This window comes from Budorcas taxicolor, chromosome 7 (genome assembly GCF_023091745.1).
Source record: "Budorcas taxicolor isolate Tak-1 chromosome 7, Takin1.1, whole genome shotgun sequence".
NCBI lineage: Eukaryota > Metazoa > Chordata > Mammalia > Artiodactyla > Bovidae > Budorcas > Budorcas taxicolor.
The window spans coordinates 80,611,333-80,622,840 of record NC_068916.1 but is presented as its reverse complement, the minus strand read 5'-3'; the positions used below and the strand labels follow the sequence as shown (position 1 = coordinate 80,622,840).

Here is an 11,508-nt window from a genome sequence, read left to right as displayed (position 1 = left end):
TCTGTGGGGCTGACCAAACTGTTTCATAGCAGTTCAGGCACCAGGTGAAATAAATACAGTGAGCCTGAAATAGCCCAGATCCCAGACGCAGAGAAGGGTGAGGGTTTTGAAGAGCATGGAGACACAGAATTTAAAAGATGGTGGTTATGATGAGAAACTGCTCTTTTTTTTTTCCCCCAGTTCCTTATTAGTAGACATTTAGCCTCCACCTCCCCACCCTATGGGCTTCCAAGGTTGCTCAGCAGTACAGAAACCACCTCCAATATGGGAGACACAGGAGACATGGGTTCAATCCCTATGTTGGGAAGAACCCCTGGAGGAGGGTGTGGCAACCCACTCCAGTATTCTTGCCTGGAGAATCCCATGGACAGAGGAGCCTGATGGGCTGCAGTCCACGGGGTCACAAAGAGTCGGGCACAACTGAAGCAGCTTAGCACGCGTGCATGTACCCACCCCATGCCTTACCTCAACTCCTCATCTTTTACAGTGTAATTTTACGTTAGTAAGGTCAGAAGAGAAGTTAGGCTATTTTTGAGAAAAAATGTGTTGCACCCTTTTTTTTGAAGGCCTAGTTATCCTTATACTTATGATAAAGGTGGGGTGATGAAGTGACCACCTCCATAGCTGACTCAACAGAAATCCCAGATTTCTGAAAATTCTATGATCTCTGTCATAGGCCACAGACTCCCTTCTCATCTTCACCAATTCCCTTCAAAGTTCAGGGGCTCTTTCCATATCTGGTGGCCAGGTGTTCACATCGCTAGCTCATGTCATAGGGATGGGAACAGAAGTGAAGCGTGTAAGTGCCCTATTACTTGCTATAAAGGAAATCTCCTGTTGTGGGCTTATTCTCTTTTCTGTTCCTTAATCTGGCTAGAGCCTGGATGTATTAATAACAGGACCCAGATCTGACCAGCAGGCAAGGTCAACGCCATGAGGAACGGCCAAGTAACAAAATGAAAGGAACCTGGGTTCTCAAATCCCTACCAGGCTGATTGCTCACTTCAGAAGTGGAAAAGGAAGCCAGTGAGACATTCTCCCTTTTCTGTTTTCTCTTGGACTCAACAGCAGCATGTTTCCTTCAGCTCTAAACATTAGCTTCATCTACTGGACAAAAGTGAAGTATTTTCATATATATTATTCCATGGAGCCACTGCAGTAATTCTAGGGGCAGATCTGAGGCTCTCATTTTAGGTGAGGAACACAGCCTCAGACCTCCACCTCTAACCTTAGTAGCTCTCCTCTCCACAGCCTGTTCATGAGCTGCCATTGGGCAAACAGAGCTGATGGGAGAGTAATGAGTTCTGTGTGCCTGGAGGTAATCAAACCTGGGCTGGTGATGGCATGGGAAAGCTGTAAACCCTGGAAAGACAGTGGGGCCAGAAGACCTTTAATGTCATCTTTGCACGCATACTCAGTTCTGTCTGACTCTTTGAGACCTCATGGACTTTGGCCCACTGTCCAAGCTTTAGCCCAAGCTCCTCTGTCCATGGAATTTTTCAAGCAAGAATCCTGGAGTCAGTTGCCATTTCCTCCTCCAGGGGATCTTCCCGACGCAGGGATCGAAGCTGTGTCTCTTGAGTCTCCTGCATGGGCAGGCAGATCCTTCACCATTACTGCCACCTAAGAAGCCTGAGGTCCTTCAAATTCTCTAATATTTTAGTACCTGCAACATGGTTTCTTCTAAACCTCTTCCTCCCTGAACTTTAGAAGTAAAAGAATATCTGAAGGAGCCCACAGCTATGAAGAAGACAATATAGAAAAATGCTGAAACAATCAAATGAAGAGACTAAGGAGATTTTGGAGAATTTGAGAAAGGCAAAGTTTAATTTGCGTACAGGCATAACCCACACCTCGCCTGGCAAGTGTTAGGCCACAGCACAAACCCCTCTGTCGGAGTCACAGATGTCAGCAGCTGTGCGAAGTAACTGGACACGAACAGTACAGTTCTCCAAGTAATACATGGGTTTGTCCATCACACACACAAATGACAAACAAATACACTTAAATCCTCTGCACAAGAGAGATGAGGATGGTAATCAAATTACCTCACATTTGGACAGCACTTTACAGTCGGATCCACTTTGTCCTCATGACAGTCCTGTGAGGTAGGCAGCACAGGCATCACTATTAACTCCATTTCACAGATGAGGAAACTGAGGATCAGAGAGGTTTCGGCACTGGCCTAAGGTTTCCCAGCTTTAGCTGGGTAGATCTGAGTCTAGGGCTACGATGCCTAGTCCAGTGCTCTTTCACAACTGCCTTTCCAGAGAAAAATTAATGGTGGTGTAACAAGACAGTGGTTCAACATCATTTAGTAGAACTATTATTTTTCTTGAGCAAATGCAATCAAGTACAATCAAATCAACCCTGATGTTAACATCATGTGGTATATAGTAGCCAAGATGAATAATTTTCTGATCTTTCATGTATTTATACCTACAACAAGATGGTTGTTTTCTACTTTAGTTCCTCCCTGCCTTAATTTTAAGTCACTAACAGATACCAAGAAAAGACACTTTGATTAGATTTCATTGATTCAAGTCTTATTACCAGGATTCACATAGTGGTGTCAGTAATCAAGTCATTATTTAAAGCTACAATCTGTTGTCTTTCTGAAGTGAAAATGAATCTTATTCACTTATTCCTTCTGGCTGTGGACATTAGCATAGCTCTATTGTTTAGCCATAAATATTATCTTTTATACCATTTCAATAGCAGGAAAAAAAAAAAACTTCACAGGCTGGTTTTAAAAAAATCTTATGGTTTAAAATGAAGGGAAAGTTTGTTTCCCCAGCCCCCTTCCAGGGGGAATAAGATCAACCTTTGAAAAGAAAAGCTAAATGAAATCCTTTATTTTAAAATAAAACTTAATTCTATTGGGAACAACCCCCCTATTGGATTACTCTTTTTAGTTAAGAATTTGAAAACGGTTCAATCATTGCTGACCCAAGGTCCTGTCTGTTACAACACTGTGAGAAAAAAAGAGGTGTGGGTCCATTATCACATAATCCAAACTGGAACGTCATGGATTTTTCTCTGCCAAGTTACTCAACATCTGTACTGAAACTTAACAAACAGTAAAAGGACTTGGTATGAGAGTCAGTTGAAAATACTGCAACAGTAGGTTTGAATTTCCCTCTTTAAATTCCTTCAAAGAAACACTAAGGAAAATTGACAACATTCTACTTCACGCCTGAATCAGTCTCTTATTAAGTCCCTTAAATAAGAGACTTGTCCTTGTAGCAAAACTGGATGTCTGAGTTAATCACCAAAGGCATCCTCTAAAATCCCCAAGATAATTTCATTGACTGTAAAAAATGTGAGTATTCATCTGAAAGCATGAAATTGGATTTTACTTCTGATTTTCTAGGTTAATTTTGCAAGAATACAAGTGTACCCTATTTGGCTGTTAGAGGCTGACCTCCCATCTACTCATAGAAATGGGTCTCGTGTAATAGAATACAAGCAGACCCAGCCAGGAGCGCTCATTCCAACCGTCACACAGAGCTTGCAAGGCAGAAGAGGATGGGCGCTTTAAAGAATCAAAAGGAAACCACAAATTGCTCTTGGGGCTTTTAAATGTGACCAAATTGAGCTTTTTAAAAATGCGCTTTCCTCTCCCAGCTGGCCCAGAAATGGTGCAGGTCATCAAAAGCAACTCCCTTAGAGGTGGAAAGGCTTCAGACTCTAGGAAGCAGGAGAGGTGTGTAACTAGCAAAAAAAAATATTAAAGGTCAGCGGAGACGACGGACAGTGCCCACAGTTTACCGCCAGGGGGCGCTCTTCCAACATTCTGCAGGAAATAGGCCTGCAGGCTTTGTCGCTAGCTGAGGAAAACCTGTATGCCAAAAGGGAAAGAGCATTTGGAAATTCCTCTAGTTTCTATTTTTCTCTAATAAGAATGGCTGCAGTGCCTCTGGAACCACTGGGTCAGAGAATTAAGGGTCCAAACTTCCAGGGACAGTGCCCACAGAACCACACCCTCCCTTCTGGAAGACTCTGGAGACTCTAGGGCCAGAGTCTGATATATCAACATTTTCATATATTGTTCTGCCTGAAACTGCTGTCTGTGTGGTCTTTTCACTGATCTGTCCTGGTTTTAGTTCACTTTCAAAACTGTGTCTTTGCACCAAGAAAGTTAACCTTTACTTTCTTATTCTTTTGCAAGACTTTGAGGTGCTTGGTGCAACTGACATACATTAGTTCAAACTTTGTTTCTGAACACTGAGGAATAAATGATAAGTTTTGCATTGTTAGGATCCAAAGAACTCATGCTTCTTATCATGCACCAAGATGCATCAACTTTTTATTTGAAACTAAAGAGAAAAAACGAGCAACTTTAAAAAAAAGAAAAGAAAGAAAAATTAAGCATCCATGAGTCACCCTCCTTGAGTTAGTGCTATCCTGTTAGCTAATATGAGCTATTGAAAATATTTTTGGAATGATCTTCAAATATTATAAATATTTTCTTTTACTTACTTGATATTTCACTATATAGTTATGTACAGAAATGGCCCTTACCATGCAGGAAAAATGTACATTCTCACCTCTGTGGGACATTATCAATTCCACTGGGTCTTATGAGCCAGCAAGTTGAGTTTATTAGTCAGCTGTCAGCTCTAACAACATAATTAAAGTGCAAAGAGAGAAAGCAGCCAAACAGATCAATTTTTTCCAATGTCAGCATTAATATGCTTCATGCCTCTAAGAAATAATGCCAGATGCAATAGGCTCAGGTAACAATAACTATATCTTTTCTCTTCTTTGAAAGCAGAGGTCTCCCTGAGAAGAGAAGAGGGAGGTAAACATGAGAACATGAGCTAGCCCTATTTCTTTAACAACTAACAATCCTGGGGAAATCACAGTCGCTTTCCCAGCCTAGGGTAGGAGGACGAACCCCTGCATTAGGTTTTCTGACACAAGAGCTCATGAGTGTTTGGGCCCACTTCCCATATACTTAACAATATTTTCACTCAGAAATGTCTCAAAATTTACAAACAAAGATGACTGGGGAAGAACTGTCTCCTAATAGCATATGGAAGGGTGGGTTTTGAAAAGAAACTCCCACTAAATGAGGGGTCCCCAGACTCCAAGGTCTAATGCCTGCTGATCTTTGGAGGGGCTGATGTAATAACAAGGGAAATAGAGTGCACAATAAATGTGACGCACGTAATCATTCCGAAACCAGCTCCCCTCCGGCCGCCCCAGACTGTGGAAGAATTGTCTTCCATGAAACCGGTCCCTGGTGCCGAAAAGGCTGGGGCCCACTGCGCTAGACAACTTAAAAAAAATACAAGTGATGTTCATAGTGAGCCTAACCACGGTCTGTGTAAATCAGAACAGATTCCCACATAACCAAGGGGGTGGGGGGAATGAACACAAGCACAGCAAGGCGCAGAGATGGTTTTTAAGTATCTCTTTTCACTTAGCACTGAAACACACTCTTCCCCTCAGTGGCCTTCTGTTGTATTCCACAGTTCTGTTCGTGAGGCGCATGGGCATCTTTTCACAAAGCCTGCACCTGCCTCTCCAATGGCATCGACTTCCTGAACTGCACAGCCTCAGGAAGAAGTCCCCCACGTGGCTGGACCCTTTGGGGGCACAGCAATTGAGTTTGAAATTCTGGAAATGTTACATACAAATCCATTTGACTTTCGACACGTCTTTCCTGTCCTGTTGCCTAAAGACTGAAAGAGCAGTTTCAGAACATGCCATTCCTCCAATATAAATATTTACGATGCACTGAGGACCATGCACATGCTGAGGACTGAGATTGCTTATGTGTCGGCCCATCCCTACAGAGACAGCCTCGGCTCTCCTGGAAGCCTGTAACAAAGGAAATGTAAGAGAAGCCGTTAAATCCTAGGAGAAAACTGGGAGGTGGCCCAGGCCAGTTAAGTGCCAGTGGAACATCATAAGCCTTTTCCACGGACCTTTGTCCCTGAGCTCTTAACAGAACACGGGCCGAATCTGAAATTCCCCTTGTTACCTGCTCCATTCAAACGGCTACCAGCACCTCCCAGTTTGTACTCCCTCATGCAAATGTGCCCTCAGCTTTACCAAACACCACTCTCTTCAGCTTCCCACCCAAGTCTGAAGCATCTGTCCTTGATCCCAACCAGCTGGGCTTCCCTGGCTGGAGACAGAATTCTGGTTTGGCTCCGTCATCTTTGGGGAACAGAGGAGACGGGCTTTGCCTCCATCCCCCTGCCCTCTCAGCACTGCGGGAGGCATGGCATGCACAGTTCTGTCCGCTCTGCTTTCCATGAACATTCCACGGACGCGGGGCAAGGTCGGATCGTCAAGCAGGGAGCCGAGGTTCAATTTTTAGTGACAGCTCATACAGCGTATCTTCGTCTATGATGAGGGCCTTGTCAAGCAAGTACTGAGTGACCTGGAGAAGAAAGGGATATCCCCGCTTTGAATTCCTTCACAACACCAGATGTACATTTTCTGAATGGAGCCTGACACAGTTCAACATTTGCTCCCAAGCACTGAAATACTTTATGTAACAAAAAAACATTAGGAATATATTCTGACTGTATATATATAAAAAATCTCTGTTCCCCTCTTTAACTCCCTACCCTAGGCACTGCCCTCAAGAAGCACCACTGTTATCAGTTGGCTTGTATTCTCCCAGATATTTTTCAGTATCTTTCCAGACATTACCAGGTACTTACAGAAACCATTTTTCCTCTAATACATGGTATCACAGGGTATATTTTATTCTGCTTTCATCAGGCTAGAGGTTGTGGAGGGCTCATGTCATGCAAAAAGCTCTCACTGCTATGCTGTATTACGAGTGTGACATATCAGAGTTTATTTAATGATCTCACACTGATGGGTTGCCATCAACATTTCACTACAACACAAAGTTACACTGAAGTCCTTGTTAGCATACTCCCTAGTCCTCACACGTGAATGGTTCCACACCAGAAATGAAATGAAAGGACACGGAAACGAACAGGTTAGAACAGGGGTTAGCTCCGTAAAAATATCTCTTTATTTTTACTGACATATAGCAGATATAAGTAAAATTAAATACTTTGATTAGTTTTGACAAAAGTAAATACCCATGTAACTTATATATCTGGAGAAGGAAATAGCAACCCACTCCAGTATTTTTCCTTGGGAAATCCCACGGATGGAGGAACCTGGAGGGCTATAGTCCACGAGGTTGCAAAGAGTTGGACACGACTTAGTGAATAAACAATAATAATCAAGCTACATATGTAGCATGCTAGAGAATAATTTCATCACCCAGAAAGTTCCCTCATGCAGCTTCCCCATCAAGCTACTGCCAGAAGCAATCGCTGCTCTGATTTCTATCGCCATGTGTTAGTTCTGTCTGCTCCAGAGCTTCATGTAAGTGGAATCACACAGTAGGTACTCTTGAGTCTGGTTTCTTTTACTCTGCGTAATGGCTGAGATTCATCTGTGTTGTGGTGTGTCTCACTGGTTGCCATCTTCTACTACTGAGTAGTGGGTCCACTGTATAGATACACCACAATTTGTTTATCCATTCATCTATTTATGGACACCTGGACTGTTTCCAATTTTTGGCTATTATTAAGAAATGCTATAAACATTTTATGTGAGACTTCTTGTGAGCATGTTTTCACTTCCCCCTTGGATAAATACCTGGGTCATAAGGTATTTAAGTTAAATATGCATATTTAACATTTTCAGAAACCTCCAAAGGATGCACTTTTCCAAAGAGGTTGTACCATGTTACTCTCACCAGCAATGGATAAGCATTCTGGTTACTTGGTATATTAATTTTTACAACTGTTGTGCCTATAGTACATGAGAGTATCTGTTATCCCATATCCTAACTAATGCTTGCTGTTAACAATATTTTTAAAATTTGTCTATCTGATAGCTGATAATGATGCTTTGTAATTTGTATTTTTCTTATTAATGAAGTTGAGCATTCTCCAAATATGTACTGGACATTTTTGTTTCTTCTTCTGTGAATCACCTGTTTATAGCTTTGTCAATATTGTGTTGCTTATGATTTTTCTTATAGATTTATAGAAATACTTTTTTTAATTTATAGGAATAATTTTATTCTGTATCTTTGTTTTTTATGTTACAAACATTGTCTCCCAGTCTACTGCTTGTATTCTGACTTTTTAGACAACTGCCCTTTGTCAAATAGAAGTTTTAGATTTTGATTCAGCAAACTTTATCAATCTCATCTTCTATAGCTTTCGCATTCTGTGTTTAAGAAAGTCTTTCAAATCCAAAGATCATGAATATTTTGTCCTATATTATTTCATTAAAATAATGTAATGTTTCTTTTTATAATAAGGTAGTGAATTCATCTGGAATTTATTTTTTGAATAGTATAAGATGGAGAACCAAAATCCCTATTTCATTGACACAATGATCAGTTTTTTTCTGTCACTTTCTTTAAATGTCTCCTTTACCCCATATTAAATTTTCATAGAGACAAAATCTGCATCTGGACTTTACCCTACCCCCTGAGTTTGTGTTCCTCTGCCAAGATAGTCTTCCTATCCACTGCAGCGTTAGTGTCTGTATCTAGTAGGGATGACTCCCCCTTACTCCTTATTTTTCAAAAAATTCATATCATTTTTTTTTTGCCTATCAAAACTTTCTTATGAGTTTCATAATAAGTATGTCAAGTTCCATGAAATAAGAGGGATGATGAACTGTGTGTTAAATGGAAATCTTCTCTCTTACCATTTCAATTTTTCTGTAAAGCTAAAATGATTCTAAAAAATAAAATCTATTACAAAATGAAAAAAAGGAAAGGAAGAAAAGGAAGAAAGAAAAAGGTAATAAACATCAGTTATTGTTGGGATGGAGAGAAGAAGGGGATAAAGACATGAGATGAATCTTGAAAGATGAGTAGGGACCACATAATGCAAGATTTCTAGGATATATCACAATTTTTTTCTTTCCTTAGCCTAATAGCAAAGATAAGCCAATAAAATATTTTATGCAAGGGGCAAATAACTCCCACTGTGTGTTTCAGAGAGTCCTATTTGGCTATAAATTTGTAGAATGGATTTGCATTCAGTATACCACGTACCAGATATTGGTAGCTTGGACCAGGGGTGGTAGTGGTGGTGTGGACAGCTTCACAAGAAATACTGGATATAAAATAGAATTTGATCATGAATTGATATTCTTTTTGCTCTCCTTCTTGTTTTTCTTAATCAGAGTTACCAAAAGTTTGTCTGTATTTTTGGTCTTTTCTTTGAGTTAGCTTTTGGTATTACTGGTCTACTCTACTGCTGTTTCCAATTAACTAACTTCTACTTTTTTCTTCTTTACGTTCCCTGACAACCATACAAGATTACCTTTGGCTGATGATCGATTCGATAGGAAGTCTGCTGGAACTGGCGTATCTCTCTGATGATGTGTGATATCTGATGGAGGAACAACAGAAGCAAAGCATGAGCATTGCCCTGGGTTGCAGCAGTGTTCTGGGAGCCTGTCCCAGAGCAGTTAGTCCCTTACTCCATCCAATGAGGTATCTGGACCCCAGCTCCATCATGACCTAGCCTTAGGGCTTTTTTGCCTTCAATGAGCCACAGGAAACCCTAACAGCAAGAAGATACTGAATTCCCAATCAGGGAAACAGCTGGCACGGGGCATCCTCAGGTGGCAAGCATGGGGCGCTAGTGTCCATGGGCTCCTCACTTCTACGTGCTCAGAACCCAGCTGTCCAATAAGAAGCCTTCAGCATCTGTCTGTCACTGTTCAGTCTCAGAAAGTCATCCCTGGCGCTTTATTCCCCACCCTCTTTGTCTAGACTGCCAGCTGAAAGAGGACTGCAAAAATCTCCTGAATCAGCCAACATCAGGTATCAGACCCAGTGTCGGCTAAAAAGGTCAAGATGAAAAAGCCAGTGGTCACTCTTCCATGACATCACCCCTTCTCTATAAGCCACTGAGGTCACCAAGACAGGCTGCTTACATGAAACTCGAACCCACCATTCTCATCTTGGAGAAATTGACGAGGCCTTCCTCAGTAAAGTTTGGTGTTCCTTCTTCAATAAATGCCAGGTCTGTCAGGTACATCCCCAGATAAGGAACAGCAGGGGGGTTACAGCTGAAAGACCAAGAGGCACAGTTCGGAAGCTCATTCACACAGGTGTCCACCCACCTCCCCCATTTCAACAGGAAGTAGCTCTGCGCTCCCCTCCTGAAAAATAAAACTCTGTTAATTCCACGTTCAGAAACATGCTCATGATATGCAGAGGTTTAATTATGTCTTACAATAGAGCATGATACAAAGTTACAGCTCAAACAACAGGATGTCTTAGAGACAAATACAAAACATTTGCTAATAGGGCTTGCTTGTGGCATTTGTCTGCAATGCTTGTCAAATGGCCACACGGTTAGAGATGCACCTCATTAAAGTGCAAAAGTTCAACCCTGAAGAAGTGGGTGGAAAAATCAATGTGATTAGAGCTTGTAAAACTTGTTTTCTGTTTTAGTTAGTATTTAAATGTTTTAAAAGGTAGAGACTTAATATCACACCTGCACACTAAAGTGAGGCCTTCTTTGTTTGGAAGGTACATTCTCAGAGTCTAGAGGTTGAGAATACGGCCTTTTAATCCAGGGGGAACTGAGTTTGAGTCCCCACTTGCCTACTTCCTAAGTGGTGCTGGGCAAACTCTCTGAACTGCAATTTCCTGTCTGTAAAATGGAGACAATGAAACTTTTATCTCTAGTTTTCCATTAGGCTTAAATAAAACACATCAAGCACTTAGGATAGAGGCTATCATTTATTCAATCTTCAGTAAATAGTTCTTATACTATCGTTGTTACTTTAAGTCTTTATTTCAGTCATGGCATCACAGGACAAAATTTTCCAGAGTAAGTGAAGTCCATGTGGCAGGTCATAAGAAAACAAATTGCAGGAGAATATACTCTGTTCTCCCTCCCGCTCTCTGTGTGTCTGAAGAATAAGAAAATGATCCAGCAAAAAGAGCCAAAAATAAAAAACTAAAGCAACAGGGACTGGAATATTCAAATAAAGAATCACAGGAAATCACTGTATTTAGATTAGGAAATACCAAATAAACAAACTTTTTATAGTAAAATATAGTAGGATTTACTGTGGTGACATTTTCTTCTTATTTGGAATGCTCTGCACACCATGAATATATCCATAAGACACTTACTATATGCGTGGTATTCCAAATGAAAAGGAAAATCAGAAAAACACCTGATGATGGAAGCTGTGTCCCATTTGATTTTCTTTTCAAAGCAAAGTATGAGGTAGGCCATTATTTGTATACTATAAAAATTATATAAATATACTTCTGAATTATGAATAATTTAACAAAATAGACATACTTTTTAAGGGTTTCTCTGAGGTTTTTAAATCTTCCTTCAGACGAAACAGTCTTCTGAAGCTTGTCCATTAGAGCTTTTGTCTAGAAGGAAACAAATAACTTAGTATGTCATGAAAATACCCCTATGGTTTGATAAGGTGGTGAGTTACTGAAAGTTGCTCAATTCT

At 40.8% G+C, this 11,508-nt stretch overlaps 1 protein-coding gene across 1 annotated transcript in view; it reads right to left on the bottom strand.

Moving 5' to 3' along the window:
* Positions 1-6,294: 6,294 nt before the first annotated feature.
* Positions 6,295-11,508, bottom strand: part of RASGRF2 (Ras protein specific guanine nucleotide releasing factor 2) — a 248,628-nt gene continuing 243,414 nt past the window's right edge. Inside the window, exons 24-27 of the mRNA XM_052643635.1 lie at positions 11,343-11,422; positions 9,972-10,089; positions 9,336-9,404; positions 6,295-6,397 (exon numbers count right to left, since the gene is read on the bottom strand). Of these exons, the coding sequence (XP_052499595.1) occupies positions 6,305-6,397; positions 9,336-9,404; positions 9,972-10,089; positions 11,343-11,422 (360 nt within the window). The 3' untranslated portion in view covers positions 6,295-6,304. The remainder of the gene's footprint in view (positions 6,398-9,335; positions 9,405-9,971; positions 10,090-11,342; positions 11,423-11,508) is intronic.